General features: G+C 46.9%; 1 protein-coding gene across 1 annotated transcript in view; it reads right to left on the bottom strand.

The window, feature by feature from the left end:
* The window catches only part of LOC119169228 (dachshund homolog 1-like), a 279,105-nt gene that overhangs the window by 126,384 nt on the left and 134,368 nt on the right, over positions 1-18,353 (bottom strand). The window contains exon 3 of the mRNA XM_075881536.1: positions 10,804-10,872. Coding sequence (XP_075737651.1) covers positions 10,804-10,872 — 69 coding nt within the window. The remainder of the gene's footprint in view (positions 1-10,803; positions 10,873-18,353) is intronic.

Genomic DNA, 18,353 nt, shown 5'->3' with positions numbered 1-18,353 from the left:
GCTGCTAATGGGAAATGAGAGGCGAAGAATTCGGCTTTTAGTTTATTACGGCTTGCGCTTCGTATCTACTTCCCATTTTTAACCACCTCGAGTTCATTCATGGTATATACAAGTTAATTGTATTCATGGCACTGCGGCTCAACGCTCGCTAAACCTTTTTAAAGCTAAGGAGGTTACACCCAGCGAGTATAACGTAGCAACCCTTTCTTGTCAAATAGTGCTCATTGTACATGCCAATGGCTGCTAATGGTGATCGCAGCCTGCGCGTTAACTAAAAGCCGAATGCTCCTGTCTCTCATTCCTTATTAGCAGCCATTTACATGTACATTCAGCACTATTTTTTATTGTTCAACAACGCACAGAAGTCTCTCACCGGCACCACCTTGGAGGTCAAAATGTTATACTTGTTACATACTACGGGGAACGAACGGGTGCCGCTATAAGGAGCTTCGCCCCTAAAAATAAACCTTAGTAACCACCACAACTTGAGCTCGGTGCCTTTTCTCATGGAGCTCACGGTTCCGTCCACAGTGTATCACTGCGTATCGGGACTGTTGACACTTGCTCTAACCTGATCATAGTTATCTTACGCGGGGGATGATTTAGTGAGGCATGCATTTTCATTGCAAATCGCTCTGAATGATGTTGCTGAAACGATGTTATATTAGCACGACGCCCATATGGCTTTGGTAAAATATCCTATCCCGTACCCCTATAAGGAAGTTCTTTGCGCCTAACGTGGTCTTGCACAGCCTTCAGGATCGGAGGCATTGCAATTTTCTTCACCTCACCATGGTTTGGCACGGCCTCCGAGATCGGATCGCGTTTGACTAAGCAACGATTCCATGTGACGTCACGTTACCCGACGTCATAATGACGACCCAAATTTCGCCAATTTGTGACGTCATGTTGATGTCATATTGACGTCACACGTGATGATGAGTTCTCGCATCGCTCCTGTTGACCCCACCGACGGTGAATTATCGTGTTTGGTGAGGCGTCTAAGTCTATCACCTTGGTAATGTAGAGAGTTCTATATCCTCTTTCCGACCCTTTTTCCCCACCTCTGTGTAAGGTAGCAGACCAGTTCTTCTAGGTTAACCTTCCTGTCTCTTCCTTTTATTTATTTCTCTCTCTCTCTCATATGCAGGTCAATGTCGAATCAAGAATCGGTCCTGCGAAATTGCCTAAGCGCTAGCAACCGCACAATGTTACACACGACAGCCTCGGCTGGACTGGATCGCCACACTGTGAACAACACACGTACATAAAATGACGGCATACGCAGAGCCCTGCCAGTCACTCCGAGAGTCGCAGCGCAAACAGGCGGGACACGTGAGACAACACACGACAGTCCGCACGCGGCACACGTTTATGCGAGGCACGGAGCAGCATGCAGCCACCGGAGAGCCCGAGCGTGGGAAAGGTTCCCTGCCCCACCTGCGACCGTTTCCGCTGGCAGCGTCACGTCAAGTCGGATGAGGCTGTCGGGGAGGCAGGCCTGCCGGCATATACGCGCAGTTTCAACCGAAAACCTCGCTGCCGAGCCCATGCCCTTTCCCGCCAACTCTATTTACGCAGTATCTGTAAGTCCGCGGAACGAACTATGCAGAGTAGAGCACTGGCAAACACGAATTCTTAAAGAGAGAGAAAAAGAGAAAGATGTAAAAGCTAATGAAAGCAAAAAAAAATTCAGAATGAGAGCTGCGGAGCAAGTCCCGATAAGAAACGAAGCCGAAAAGATGCCGCATTATACTACACGCACGCAGCACACGCACTGGTCCTCTCAGCGTTCCGAGGCGGGTTTCCCCGAAAACGTATACCGAGTCGAGTCAGTCAGTCACGAAGAAGCAAAGCGCGGTTGAAACGCCGTGATTGACGGAACCAGATGAAAACGTCACTCAAAAAGCGTTCGCCTCTGGCCACCGCACAGCCACGGCCCATTCCAGTTCTTCGAATTGCGTAAAGCGGGCGCACGGCGGCGCGCTGTGAGGTCTGTCGCTGCGTGTTGACGAGTGGTGTATTAAACGTTTACGGGAATGGCAGCTGCGCTGGGTTGGAAACCGATGCCTCGGGTCGTGTGCGGAGGATTCCGAAGCTCTCGCAATTTGTGGCGTAATGCAGTAATGCAGCAAATGTGGCGCGGTGCTCCGAAAATTCGAAGTACGAAACCGGATGTTGTTTCGGGTCGGCGTATCCTGTTAAGTTCAGTTGGAATTGAGCCAAAACCACTTGTTCTTGCAACACCTGTAACGGGTGCTCCAAATGCATCTAATCCGCTTCGTCAGGGTCAGTCATATATGCTAAAGAAGTGGAACGTTTGATAAGCAAGACCCCTTCTTAATCGGCATACAGGGGTATATGGACATGTTCGAGATTTCATGGTTTACTGTACTTTTTTCTTCATACTTGGTGTGATCCCGTGACCGGTATTAAATTGTTTATGAGGTGCGGAAGGGATTGATTATTAACACAATAGCGTAACACAGAATAAGTTGCTCGGAAATAAAGTCAAAAGAGGAAATACAAAATTTTTATTGCTCGATACGGTATACGGCAATTATTATCGTAAACATATTTATCGTTAATGTCAAGAAGCTGTCCTCCACATAAGACATCAAATTTAGGAATTCTTTTAAGTGTTGCCATCAGCTTCTACGAACGTGGCCTCCAGCAGTCAGCTTGAATAGCAAATTTCAATATTGCTCTATTCGTGTTGCTGCTACGTGACTTCGTACGATTCATGTCGGCCTTTTTTTTTTTACGAAGAAAAGAGCGCTGCAACAAGCTGTCTTTTACTGGACGTGAAGTTGGACTCAAGCTGCCGGGTGTTCACTACATGCCGAGCGTTCAGCGTGCGGAAACGCGGCAACCACCGGCAACGGAAACAATTCTGAGCCACTTAGGTCAAACGCTTTCGCACATTTGCTCAAACGCCGTCGCCTTACTTCTCCTCCTTTTTTTTTTCTCCGTCAGTCCACTCAATAGACAAGACAGCGAACACTAAGCCTACACAGGCACGTATAGACATACGTGAAACACACACAAAAAAAAAGGGGGGGGGGGGCAGGACAGCGTATACGCAAATGTCTACGTTCGGAGAAACACTCCTACAAGCACCGGCGCATGCGCTTGTCCCAGGAAAGCAAAGACAAAGAGCGTTCCAAAAGCGGGAGGTGTGTCGGCCACGCGCCGAATCCTCCAAGACCGACAAGCGGAAATTAACAGGTGGTCTCGCCCACTGCACAGCGCGAGTGAAAGAAACACCGCAGAAATGAGCCGTGGGGCTAGCCGCAACGCGCTTCAACGGAGTCGAGATGAGAGTCCTCCGACGCGCACTGAGGTTGGAACTCAGACCGAGCGTGCGGGAATCATTCGTACGTAGAAAGAACGGGAGAGTGGGTGAGAAAGGCAAACGGGGGGGGGGGGGGGGGTTCCTCCCCGGATCTCCTGCCCGAGACGAGACCCGGAGCTCTGGGGCCAGACGGAGAGACAGACCTAAGAAGTTTCCCGGCTGTCCGCCCACTCGAACGTATACCCGAGGCTGCCCCTGCCAGAGCAAACGGAAAACCGTGCCCGCGCGAACAATTCGCACCGACAAACGAAAGCGCCGCCGCGCACTGGAAATGAACCGCCGCTTCGAGCGAAAGAACGCCGGAACGCCCCAGTCAAGGGTGCGTGCAGAACGTATAGCTCCGTGGTGTTGGCACGAAGAACCCGCCGTCGCTTCGTTTTCGTTCCCCCTCCCCTCGGTTCTGATTGTTTCTTGTGCGTGTCAGTGTTCTCTCTTCGTCTTATTTGTTTAGTTTCTTTCACTGTACACCCTGTACGCTTGCGGATGCGAGCAATATTGTTTCCAGTTGGTTGTCCGAAGGTTAATGCATTTTTTTTTCTTTTTGTTACACCGCGCTCCGCTCCGGTGTAATTAACGCTGCTTTCGAAAGGCGCGGCGGCCCATGTGTGTGCGCATTGCAGCGCAGTGCTTCGGAAAAATAAGTGGTACGGCACAACAGTTTGCTTAATTAGAAGCTCTGTCCCGTGATTGTAGACGATTCTATTTGGTCGAGAATCAAAAGCAGCTCCAGCGGCCGCACCAACAAAGCTGTTCAAAAGAAGAATTGAGGTTCTAGCTTCATTATAGAAATGGTTTCCTAACGATGGCACGCGCCTAAGTGGGCGCGAGATAGTCGGAGTAATTACGGTTGCAATGCAAGTGCACTGTAGCCGATAAGTGGAAGAGTACCTTGCTTTGCTTATGCATCGTTCCATATAGTCATCGTAAATTGTAGCAGAAATGGTCATCAAGATAAGTTAATCGATTCACCTCGGACGGCATGACATCAGTATAGCAAGTGTTGTACAATGGTCACGTTATAGTGCATAATAAGTAGCACAATTATACGGCGATCCATAAGATCCTCGTGTTTATTGCTTTGAAGTATCCATGAACAAATGACTCGGTACAACTCTCGTTTTGGTCTTCCTTCCCACATGAAGGCTGCCAACCCGCCAAAGCTCAATTATAGTCATTCCTCCACCATCCTTACTTCATTCGTTGTCCGTTAAAGTGGTCATTGAAACATAAAATCACGACCACTAGATTCTGACCACAGTGAAAAGCTACACGTCCACTATAGAGAAAATGAAGACATTGCTCACGCTCACTTCTAAGTGAACGTTTAGTCAGCTAGAAAACGACATCTCACTTTACAATAGCATTAAAAGCGTAGACACACTGCAGAGCCCACGTTGTCCGTGTCTTTGCCTCCTCTCTACTTCACGAGTAAGCTCGAGTCGCAGTTGAGGATGATCTAACTATCCCAAACTTTTCCGCCGCTAAGTACTATGAATACTGAAAAAGGTGCACTTTGAAAGTGCACGGAAATTTTGAACATGTTTCTTCAATGGAGCAAGCTTTCACGGTGAACAGTCATCCCGTTTCGTCCACAGGGTAAGTGACCACTTTCCAAATCTTTTAAGAGTTCATTCCACGGCGCTTACATTTTTCTCCGTAAGGCGAACTGAGCACACACCTTGCGGCAGGCGAAGCCACAGAGACATGCTTTCTGCATTCAAAACCGCGCACTCATTAGTACGGCCCGTGTTCCGTGAACAACAGTGCCAGTCTTGCCCGATTCCCGAAAACGACGCCGGTGGAATGGGGTGATGCATGGCTTGTCCACGCCTCTCTCCCGCCCATGCACGGACTCAGACTGGGAACAGCACAACGCACACAAGCGGCTAGCTGACCGTTTGATGACGAAGTGGCCTTTCTCCCTTGCAACGTTTCCGCAGAAAGAATGGCGAGCACATATAGATAGAAACGAACGCTCGTCCAGACTGGAATCGACGAGTCAACCTGCGGACTCTCTTCACTACACAATCGTGTGTCTGGCTGCGCTGTCTTTCGGGCTCGCAAGACGCAATCCCTGAGTCGGCGACGCATAGCATACCACTCCCGTTTCCTGGAAAGCGCTAAGATACGTGTTGCGCACTACACGTTGTCCCTCAGAAAGTAAGACTCCAGGAAGATGCAAAGCAGTGCTATTTGAGTTTTTGGAAAGAAACCGGGAACGTCCGACACTAGAGCATTTCAGACACTTCCTTGCAATCCTTAATGTGTCCCTGTAATCCCCTTAATAGTAACAAAATCTTTCAATTCTTGTGTATAAGTATCAGTACGTCCAGTGAAAGTTTACTGCGTAGTTGTTATTACTCATTGCGTTTCTTTTGCTTGTGTATAAACATTACATGCTTCTGTTACCTTGCCTAACTTATCCGCAATGTTTAGCATCTTGTATCCTGGTTCAATGCCTTGTTCTATTGTTTTGCTACATGTGCTATTGTTGCCTTGTGCTGTCGTTTGGATACTGTGCCATCTTGTATCGCATCATTGGACCCTATTCTAGCCTTTGGCTATGGGTCCAAACAGTTTTTGGATCTATCATGTTGGAATTGAAAATAAACTGAAATGAGAATGAAATGAAATGAAGAACTGCAAGAGACGTGAAGGCCAGACGTTTCGATGCTCTCTTGCCGAAGGTTGTGCGCGTACGCGGTTTCTGAGGGCTGCTTTCCTATGTGACTCACGCTGTAGCGCAACGAACCACGTGGACGGCGAGAGAGCAAGACGGGACGCGGCGTTCATGTGGTTCCCTGATCTATTGCGTGAACTATGTTCTATATACATCAGTGTATACTTTTTCTATATGAGGCTACATAACTTCGGTGAGTGCAAAAGAAAGCTCAAAAGAAAGCACTGAAGCACTTGTGAACACTTGTACACAATAGGTAAAACGAAAATGAATAAGTTCTTGCTTCCTTTCTTGGATTTCCAAAACAAAAACGAATAGAAAATCTCATTGGAAAAACCACACTTCCTCACGGTTGCTGCGGCTTGCACCACACATACTGCAAGTATAAATATTAGGAGAACATATAGTGGGTGAGACCATTATATACCACTACAACGTTTTTATGAGGGTATATATATATATATATATATATATATATATATATATATATATATATATATATATATATATATATATATATATATATATATATATATATATATATATATATATATATATGGGAGATTACATTGCAAGCACGATTCTATTCAGCGCGCTGCTCGAGAGCATATGGTTCGAAAACAACACGCGCTTAGCAAGAGTGGACAAAAATGTAATTTAAAAATGTCGTGAAACTACTCTAATTCGCATATGGTCGTTGTATGTTTTTTTTTTTTTCATTACTTTAATTTTCCCTCCATGCATGCGTCTTTTTAACGTTTTCCTCCAGCGCGAGATTCAGCGGTGCTAGTATAACGGTCAGAAAATACCCTTTAGGGTCGATCATTGCGAGCCGAATCAAGCCAAGCCGAAGACGACGGGAACGGCGGCAAAGGGGGAACGCGGGATTTTCTCCGTTTCGCGCGAACATTTGTCACCGTGCGAAATCCGCGCCGCCGACATTTAACGCTCGGGCTGGCGAGGTGCGTTGATACCGGCGGCAAATATGAGGGAGCGCCAATGCGCTGAAGCGCCGCTTGCTCGAGATTTTATTCACGTGCGCGTATAAGCGCGAGCGTATATTCACGACGAAGAGAAAAAATATCAAGAACTGGGAAAGCCCGGGACGGAAAACACCGAAAGGTGAAGAACCGGAGCGTAGTTCCACAGATATGCGGAGAAGCGAGCGAGAAATGACGGGCGGCTTAAAAGTGTAATGAGCTTTGCCCTAAGTCTCGCGATGAATGATGGAATGCTAGAAACGGAACATTTGTCACTCGGCAACGACGGTCGGCGACGATTAGCGCGAGGCTCCGCTTATTCCGCATAAGCACACCTCTAAATGAGAAATGAAAAGCTTCGTAAAGGTGCGAAGTAATGTGTCCGTGTAGGTAAACTCGTAGTCACGCTGTGTGTTCTCACTTTTCACCTCTTATTTCAAACTGAACTTGACGTCGGTACTGAACTTTTTAACTGTTCTGACGCGTTTCTCTGTATTGGATCGTTTACAAAAATAGCAGTAAGAATCGTATGGCGTGTTGCTGCATATGCATTCAAACGAGCTCTATACTTAAAACCTCCACATTGTTGTATAAATACAAATGCATGCAGTCACATTTACTATCGCATGCATAGAAAAAAAGCTAATTCAACGGCAATGTTACACGAACAAACTGGCACCGTGCATAAAACCTTGACAGTGTTATATAAAGAATCCCGTTCAGCCCAAACGGAAATTTGCGTAATCATTGTTGAATCGATCACTATATACATTGGATTTATTGCAAACAACTGCGATTAATTAACGTAGCCTTGTGCAACAATCGTTATTTGAGAAAAAAGTAAAGAAAAAGTTTGTTCAGCATGGTCTTTACACATTACTTACTACATGTCTTCTTTATCTTTATCATTATTAGCGTAAAATACACGTCTGACGTATACAGAAATGCGTCCTATTTAATAACAAACGATGTCGTGTAATATCACACGCGCTTGTTATAATTTATAACACATTAGCTCAGTCGAGCGCGTGAAACCACCCATTGTGGTTGGGCTTATAATCAAATCTTTTCTGTTCCCAGCTGCCGAGGCAAATGTGTTTCACGGTGCTCGAGTGGATCGTTCGAATCCGCTATGATTTCCTTACACGCGGTTCATGCTTGACTGGCAAAATTTTCTTCGTGAGCTCTAATGGCCCGCAAGCGAACGTGTCGAGGTCCGTGGAAATAATGAAATTAAATAAGAATGTACACCGAAATAGCGGAAAACAGAATGCGTATGCACAAGTACAAGCAGAAGACGAAACGACCACCGAACCACCGTCGACGATATTCTTTCTTCGTTAGAGCGTGAAAAATGATTCAATTTGCAAAGTGAGCCGTATTCTCGATGTTAAGGAACGTTGAACAGACGCAGCATCGAGAACAGTGATTTTTATTCCGTCGATTGCTGCGCACCAGTGAGTCGATTCCGAGGAACGATGAAGCATTCATATTCAGTGCGGAGGGGCTTATGTTGCGCCTAGTCATATTGGTAACGCTGAATGCGTGGTATACTTTGAAAACCTAGAAGTCTTTCTTTCTTCCTGAAAGTAGATATTTGAGGCATATTTTTTTAGCTCGCTCATTACGGAAGGTACAGCGCGGTACAACCGATAAAAATGTCTTATGGTTTATACTCTGACATAATAGATTGCGGCCAAGAAACGGAATAAAAGCCCATGGTCTAGAGAAAGAGAGATGGGAAAGAAAGACCGGAAGGTTGACGCTGTAATTTTAGCCCGTCTGCTACGCTGCATGGTGAAATCAGGACCGGAAGAAGGACAGAAAGGGATGACATAAAAAAAAGGAAGGCAGAAACGCCCACACACTCATTTCTCTTTCTGCATTCCTCTCCTCACTTTTATTTAATCTTACTTCTACGTTGGGCCGTTTTACTCTTCCTCAACTGATGGTAGCAAGCCGGATATCAATCTTCGAAGACATACACCACAGTGCACACACATGACGTACATGTAGTACTGCTAAGTATATACATTGGTATGACATTAGCTTTTTCACATAATGCTGAATCAAAGAAGCTCGCAAATTTTCCATGAAGTAGTGCGCCAAGGCATCGCTTCATGTACAAAATCCAAGAAACTCAAGATAAAATGAGAATAAAACATACGAGCAACCATTTTTTATTACAGTGTGATGTCTGCGTAGATCACAAACATAGGGGGGGGGGGGGTAGTAATAGGCGCTTCAGGGGGAAAATGAAATTTACGCGATTAAAATGGCACATAGACAGCAAGACGATTCAGTGCTATTCATATACACAATGTTCTCCCTATTGTCACTCCGGCGTTGAAACGTCATCGTTTCTGAACGGGCGTGCAGATTTGCGACGGGAGGTTAGGTTCGAGTTAATACGGCATTTCCTCACGCGCTGAATTATCTGCGGCTTCTGCTGTAGTTGAAGGTGCCAGACCAGCAACTGGGCTATTTTAGAAGACCGATTCGGCAGCTGACAAAGGGCTAATAAACAGTATAAATCTGAGTTCTCGCCATTTCGGGCGGCCGGGATTTAACGAACTTCTGTCTCTTTCCCCGCTCTCTCTTTCTCTCTCTCTTTATACACTCGGCGTTTACGGGCTTCCGCCTTGACGGTGACTGCCGCGGTCGACTCCTCATAGAAAGCAAATCTTCCAAGTGGTCGAGCACGGCAGTTTCCCGGGTTTCCCGTCCGCGAAAAGCATTCGAAGCCGTCGACCGACGCCTCATGCAGCCGGTGCGTGTTCTACAAAAGGATCTGAAACGCGAGACACGCCGACGCCGCTGCCGTTCCCCTCCCGAGGGGTGACCAGAAATTATCATCACAATGCGGGCCCACGATTTATATAAACACGCCAGCCGTTAAAGAGTCGGACTGCGAGGCTGAAGCGATAGCTGCTCCCTCCAGGCGTATAGACAGATAGACAGACATACGGCGTCCCCATTTGGGTTCCCGGTTTTGTCCCTTTGTGAAAAAGAGCGTTTAATGTTTGTTTAATGTCCCCCACCTCCCACTTTCTTGCAACTGGTCTGCGTCCCCGTTCTTCTTAGCTTTCTGCCAGTCTCGAAATAAGGAGCGCTCGGCCGCAAATAGTCTGCGCGGCCTTGAGGTGCTGCAACTCCTGGAGGTTTTCGATGATCTTTTTTTTCTGTTCGACGTCTTCTAACACCCGAGGAGTGGCAACACTGGAGTCAGCGTCTGTCCACAAAGAACAGATGTGGAGTTGCGTATGCGCACAATGGGTTTTTATAGCTTTTCTTTGTGCCCGTTTGTTGTTTCTTATGACCATTTGTTTATTTACTTCACGTTTCGACGCATATGTGCTGATAAGAAGTCTGCAGACGTGCTGGAAGGTTCACGCAAGACACTTTGGCTCCATTGGAGAGCTCGCTAATTACCGTCGCTTTCTGCCTGTGACGAAGATAGCCAAGGCGCTGCGCTTGGGTCATTGCCAAAAGGGGGAGCCGGCCCCCGCCATGCTGTGTCCTTTTACTTGCTCAAACAATGCGACTGATCGTGTCAGAGTGTCTAAAAACTGAAACATAGATCTTAACAAAAAAAATTGTTACACATATATATCTAACAGTGCATTACTCTTTTATCGCTTGCTCTATCACGTCAAAGACATAATATTTTCTCGTATCATTGAATGGTAAATAACTTGCACGATGAAATCAAATATACTTTCTTGACATGGTAAGTAATGTACCACTTGATGAAGTAGTGTCTGTAATGAAGTATATAAAGCTCATACTTTCGAGACCGAGACTGGATAGATGCATCTTCTCCAGGGTACCTCTTCTCTTGTGACAGGAACGGGTAGCTGAAAAGAGACAGAATGAAGACTGAATCGGGGTGTGGCAGTCGCATAGCAGTCGCATGGAAATATCTTTCTCTCTTTTTTACACACACACACACACACACACACACACACACACACACACACACACACACACACACACACACACACACGCATGAACTAAAGTCTGCCAGATTGGAAAAATACAAGAGGATAGAAGCACAGTGCTACGATGAGCCAGTGCGTTTCAATACCCTCTATGACGGTAAAAAGAATCAACCACGCAATGACCAACAAAACAAGTAAACGAACAAATAGTTCACAATCAGGCCTTAAGCTCACATGTGATACTAACAGACTAAACAACTTTCCGCAAACCCTCCAGTTGTTTACCTTCATTTTCATCACACTGCTTTCATTTCGTGTCTCCAAAATAGTTAATCCCCCTTCTGTAACATATACAATATATAGACGCAAGTTAACTGTCTTTGATTGTTACGTACACAGTGAAGACAAGATAAGCGTATCGAAGGCGGCATTTAATGAAAAAAAAACAGCGACCGCTAACAAGTAATGAGGTTAGCAGTCATTTTGTTACAGCCTTTTCGGTTCACAACAGCCTTTTCGGTTCTGCGCAACCAGGTTTGATCAGGATTTAGACTTATAGGATTGTGGACGCGATTCTCGCCGACGCTTAGGCATACACAGCGATGAGCAATAACGTTCACACGTGACCTGCCTTTCAGCACCCCTGAATGCACATAAGCACGCACGCAACATCATCACGCCGGGTATATACTGTCTGGCGAATGGTGCCGATGGCAAGCCCTTCCAATTACCTTAGAATAGAAGCTTTGCAGCTGCACTTTGTATCCGCATCGGACATGTGCATCGACCAGAAAGCGTATTTACAATACAACTGTTAAGAGCGGGAGTCATAGCAATGTTTGCGCCACTGACACCTTCCTGTTCAACAATTTTTAAGCACAAATCGTCTCTTGTACGTCTATCTCTGTTGATGGTGCGTAACAGGTGCGAATTAACGCGCGCTTCTCCCCAGCCTATGCATCGGTGTGGAACCATGCACTGAACGTATTGAAGCACGCCAAAGACGAAGTTTGGGAAGATTCCGGTCAAATATGAGTGTGACAAGAACTATAGAAGCAAAAAAAAAAAAACAATCGTTCGACACTGTGTCTGCTAGATCGCGCGTTTGTTTTTACACAAGTTTTTTTTTAGATTTCGCCCGTTGCACACTGTTTTTTTTTCTCCTTCCCTGAATGTGAGAAGTTAAGAAAACGCACAGCACAGCTGTTTCCCTAAGCTCCTCAAAGCTTTGTCCGATCACAAGGGCGCCACGCGCTGGAGCTACACCACGGGACAAAACGCGCTGGCAGACAGCCGTGTACAAGGCGAGGCGCGCTGCACTGTAATCGCCTCCCCATAATACGCCACTCGTTTCTTGCTCCCCAATCCAGATCTCGAGGAAAGGACCTTGAGCTAAAGAAATACGAGCAAGGCACACGTTAGGAAGAAGTGCGCAACAGACGAACGCGAGGCGTCGAAAAGAAGGAAGCTGCGCCCGCGAGGATGAACGACTGCGTCGAATCCGGCGACGTCGCGGGAAGCAGCAGCAACAGCGGGAGACGTATTTCCCGAATCCCGAGGATTGAAAAGCGGGAGCGATCATCGGGGGCATTTATAGGACTTAACGCATTGAGCCGAGCGTTCTGCTTCTCGCCTCGGGCCGAGGAGGATGAGTAGCATAAGCGGCACCTTCCCAATGCACCTTTCTTTTTCTCTTACTTCCTTTAGTCCCTCTGTGGGGAGAAAGAGGGATGACGGAGGAACAGACGCGGCGCTTACAGACGAAAAAGGTGGGTGAGTGAGGGAGCGTGTATAGGTGGCGCGCCCACACGGCCCATGTATGAGCGCGCGTGGTGTTTTTGAGGGAAAAGCTGTCGGAATTAGGGACTCTCGGGACGTCCCGAATCGTGTAAGCTCATTGTGTCACGTCTGACAACTGAGCAAAAAAAAAAGCGACACCGCCGACAGTGGCTGCCACAATCACACCCGGTGTCGTCGGCGTTTTTCCACAGCCGAGTCGGTCTCTTTTCATCCGACACCGTTTAGGTCACTTTGCGTAGTCGTGTTTTGGCTGTTTCGTTTTGTTTTCTACTTTTTTTGCTGCGTTCTTCCTTCCTAATGTCGCACCCTCCGGGTCTGGCCTCTGCTACTCACGCTCCAGACCCTCAGAAGTTCCTTTTTTCACCCCGAGAAGCTTTGGGGCGTGCTTTATTCGATTTTGAGAGCATTCGAAGATCGCGCGAGCGCGAAAAGGAAACGAACAGAGAATCGTAGCCATGAAGCAAGAAACGCGTATCTCCCTCCCCTCCTTCCCTCCATCCAGTCTCTGCCAGGGAAAGGCAGTATAGCATTAGAAACGTCCGGAGGTCGGGGATTGCGGAGGGGACTCGGACTTGACTGACAGACTTTTTGTGCTCGCGCAACAGCGTGCATTGAAAAGAGGTGTCGGGACACTGTGCCGAGGTTCCGATCCGACAAATGATCCCTCTCCGAGTCTGAATGCCTCGCGCGCTGCTTAAAAACGGTTTGCGTTCGCTCCTGCCGCCACCGTTTGAATTGTTCTCGCTTACAGGCATGCGCACACACATGTCAGAGCTTTGGCCACGCTGTACTGCATGCAGCGCGGAGTCGCGCGCGTATGCATGCGCGACACTCAACACCAACGTATTCTCACGTCTATCGGTGACTTGTTTTTCGAGCGTCCGTGTTCGATATCCGAGTCCCGCTTTGTGTAACCCTAAGCCTCTGGTACACACTGGGAAAATATTTGCCCGCTTTGCGCGAGAACACAAAACGTGGCTTAACGCCTCCTTCGCACGCCCCTTCCATTGGGACTGTTGAATAAACGGACTCACGCAGGCGCCGCTCGAAGCATTGGGTGAACGCGAATGAAAGGCGCCGAGCTGGACCTTACAGGGCAGTTCTTCGATGTACTACGACGCATGGCTCTACACGCACACTTGCAAGTAGACGCTGAGCCTGAACTGCATGCAGTTGCAGCTTCTACTTGCGTATGAGGTCTGATTATAGGTTGGCGAAAATTGTGGAGCTAACTCGCGAAATATATTTTGCGCTCAGGGCTAACTCGGACTAAGAGTCACGAAAATTTTCTTCAGCTATCTTACATCATGTCTTACGCGGTAGCCATAGATAATCAACGGATCTTGGGCAACGTGGAGAAGCTGCGTGGTATTTTAACTCCGCAGCTTAAATTGATAAAAACTCACAAATTCTATTACACGTTCCCCTAAGACGGCTTCAAGGCAGAAGCCATCTTCTTTCTTTTTTTTTTTCAGTCAATATACTGGCCCTCCCCTGCCCGGTAGCTTTCTGCACCTAACTTCCTCCAACATCGGAGGTATTAGAAGCAATGCAGGCCTCACCTGCATTACCCCAGTGCATGTGAGGCCTGCATTGAGTACATATTGGAACAATTTAAACAACGCAAATATTGTTTACTCGTACCGTGAGTATTACACTGTTACCGGTATCGGTGCAGTTTAGACTTTTTTAAATAGCCACCTACGTAAAATGAAGACAGAAAATATTTCTTGACAGAGAAAGAATGAAAATAAAATAAATAAATAAATAAATAAATACGAGTGCAACTTTAATGTATTGGCGCGCTTTGACGAGTAACTACCACTTTTTTATACGGTTTCGAAATCGCCTCATTACAGGGAAGAACTTTAAATGATATCGGTCGCAAACAACACGCCTTACATTTGCGCGGAGAAACGTCGCATTTGGTTTGACCTTTGCGCCGCTAATGTCGACCATTGCGCGACGGAAAATCTGTAGGTTTATTCGCTGTGCAAGGGCGCCACACGCACTACAAGTGCCTCATCTCCATGATGAAACAAGCGCCAATATTTCATCATGACCAAACATGCCCAACACCGTCATCCTAAATGCCTAATTCAGCCGCGTGTTTCACCGCCAGCCCGGAAGTGAAGGCAAGAGTTGCAAAAGCACTGCTGGGTGGCGACGTAATTGCGCCAAATCCAAGCACTATAAACACTCATCCGTGGTACTCATCCATGTTGCGTAATTGTAATGAAGTATTCGATACCAGATTAAATACGAAAGCTGAATGGCCTTGCTCTTTCAACATTTCGTAACCCTAGAAGCCGTCAACTGTTGCTACATAGTAAATGTTTAACGTTTGACTCCAGGAAATATTACGCGGCGTGGTGGCGCGTCTCAAAGCTGAGTCACTTCGTTTCATGCTATGCGCTGCTCTTACCAATGGCCTCGCTGAAAATCTGCAGTAATAAATGAACAGTTGATCCTAGAAACGTAATAAATGCAGTCGTGACGAACATAAGCAGTTATCCAGGAGCTCCAATTCACAAAGTTACTCTTTCGTAACAGCGTTTCGGCAAGTTTCCTTCAATAAATAAATAAATAAATCTCTCGATTCTTTTTTTTTTTGCAAAACAGCTTAACTACAACATATAAAGTAAACACACGATGGTACCAAAGTACGACACTGCAATGGAACCCATGGTAAAAGTTACAAATAGATTATAGCAGTATTAGCATTTGTATGAGCAACATAAAGGATATGCAACAATACGCGTAACAAATAAAATATGTGAGGGCATAAAACTACCAACGCAAATGTTTCGCCAATAAATACATTGAATACAGCGTATACAGTTGCCTCGGCGTGGTGGTCTAGTGGCTAAGGTACTTGGCTGCTGACCCGCAGGTCGCGGGATCGAATCCCGGCTGCGGTGGCTGCATTTCCGATGGAGGCGGAAATGTTGTAGGCCCGTGTGCTCAGCTTTGGGTGCACATTAAAGAACCCCAGCTGGTCGAAATTTTCGGAGCCCTCCACTACGGTGGGTTTGGGACGTTGAACCCCACATATCAATCATCATCAGCGTATGCAGTGTATTTACTGTATTCGCCAACGATATGTCCAGTGTCGTTATTGGCTGAACGTTTCTCTTTAGAACAATTAGACACGAAGAGGCTGCTGTGAATAAGGACCCATGTTCATTTGGGTAAAAGTCGCAACGTTTATATAGCAGAATCTTGCATGTTAAAATGTGACACATATATATACCCAACAGGATTCCGTCTCAGTGAACTCTCGTACGACCATGGGCAACCAGCATCGATTCAAACGCTAATAGTCTCGAAATTGGCGCTCCCCTTATCATCATCATCATCATCAGCCTGACTACGTCCACTGCAGGACAAAGGCCTCTCCCATGTTCCGCCAGTTAACCCGGTCCTGTGCTTCACCCGGTCCCGCTCCCCTTAAAGGGCTCCTAAACCAGTCCGAGTCAGAGGAGGAGAGAATGGTTTCTTTCACGCCTTTGTAGCCGTGCCTAGAGACAAATGTAATCTTTTTCGGGTGCCTTACAGCCGTGTGCAGTCACTACAGTTCTCTCACAGGTCTATGCACGTATACATCAACATTATTCCTTTGTCATGGGAATGGCGGACAACACTCTCTGCGATGCCTGTCATTGCGAAGAGACGCTACACCACATCCTGTGTGACTGTCCGTTGTATGAAATCCAGAGACAGTCACTGGCGTCCGTTCTTGCGCGCGTCGACAACAACCAAATGTCTGTGGACACTATTCTTTCAAGTGCCCGAGAGAAGACATTGTAACAGAAGGCGACAAAAGCTCTGTTGAAATTTCTACGCGACACGGACTTGAACAAGCGGCTGTAACAGTAATGTCACACACCGCGAAAGACAAGACTGGACAATGAGTGTGCGCGCGTGTGCTGCCGTATGTGCTGTGTTTATATCTCTTCCCTCTCTGCTCTCTATCGTTCATCTCCCCCATCCCCCTCCCATGCGCAGGGTAGCAAACCGGCTGCCTATAAGCTGGTTAACCTCCCTGCCGTTCTTTTCCTCATATTTTCCTTCTTTCCTTCCTAGTCGTGTAACATTTTACGTTTTAGCATGACAGCGTTAAAGAGCACGTTTTGCAGGAATTTCGGCGTCTGCATCGATGTCCGCGTCGTTGGTAGTGAGTGAAAAATCATCATCTTTGCGTGGCCGAACAATCGAAAAAGAAGCAAATAAACTAAATACTGAAAAATTTTGGGTCCGAGTCGGAATCTAAATCGGGTAGTTTGCGTGGCAAGCAGGTGTTCTACCACACATCCACGCCTCTGCTTGTGAGGACAGTGAAAATAACTTCCTCTGGTTGGAGATGCAGTGAAAGCAACTTTCATGCCTTACAAACAGACGCGTCTTGTGCACATGTTTCACAATACAACATGAAATACTGTCGTAATAATGCGTGGCACAAGCCTACAATGCCATCAGGTGTCAGAACATGGAATTATCATGACTTCATATTTTAAAGCGAGTCACCCACTACAAAAGGCGCACACGCTACTGCACGCTTAAGGGCACGTATTGGGCGCAGAGCAAGTTCGAAAACATTTCATACACTAAGTGTGTGAAGTACGCACTAGGAACAGAATATCGCTATTGCGTTCAACCGTTAAAATTGAAGCTCAGGGGTTTCCCAAAATTTCTATTCAAGGGCGTAGCCCTTGACTGTCATACGTCTATTAGCGTGGGCTGGGTTCCCCTTCAAGCGGCGGGGGGTGGCGGGGGGGAGGGGGGAGTTCGTCGCAGCGGCATGTATGAGAGTGATTTTGCGCGTCCCCCCTGTCATCCTACTGCCCCCCCACCACGTGCGCACGCGCATACGTTCGTCGACCATCTTATGTCGCATGGTTACGGAGTGGTCAAGACCGGCCTCAAGTAAGGCTAACAGTACTCGAAACCAGTGCAAAGTAAACTGGCAGTCTAAAATATGATAGCTGCAGAAATGACTAAGAATTAATAACAATATTTTACCTAAAATCGCGAAAAGCGCTTGTGACGCATGCACCTGATACCCGCGCTGCACCCGAGAGGGCGCCACCGCCCGAGCAAGCAACCGATTTCCGACGGAATCGCAGGTTACCCGTGCCACGCATTTCCTGAGGTTTCGCGGCATTGGCGGAGCTGTATTAAGCGCAGGACTTAGTACTATGCAGCAAGACATATACAATTTTGCGCAGGTAGAATCGAACAATGGAACTTGAGCAGGACTTAGGCTATAGCTTCGTGCGCTAGAAATGGTTTAGTTTCAGTTTCAGTTTCAGTTTTATTGAGCATTTTCTTCACAGAGTTGCGAAAAAGAAAACGCAGGGATAAGAGCAAAAAGCTGCTGTGTTAGCAGCTTGACGAGGCTCCTACCCCTTTTCACTTGCATTACAAAATCGGCAGAGCACAAAATCAGTTCGGTAATTTAGGGCACTGCGAACCTTTTATTATTTTTTTCCCTCGTGATATTCCCGGTTTATTGCCTGGATTACTACTACAGGTGCCGGGGGATGGCCGTGACAAACAGTCGATCACGCATATACACCCCAAATAACACGTACAAC

This window comes from Rhipicephalus microplus, chromosome 2, assembly GCF_043290135.1.
Source record: "Rhipicephalus microplus isolate Deutch F79 chromosome 2, USDA_Rmic, whole genome shotgun sequence".
Lineage (NCBI taxonomy): Eukaryota > Metazoa > Arthropoda > Arachnida > Ixodida > Ixodidae > Rhipicephalus > Rhipicephalus microplus.
Note: the sequence above shows the minus strand (reverse complement) of the source record. Positions and strands in the feature narration are given on the sequence as shown.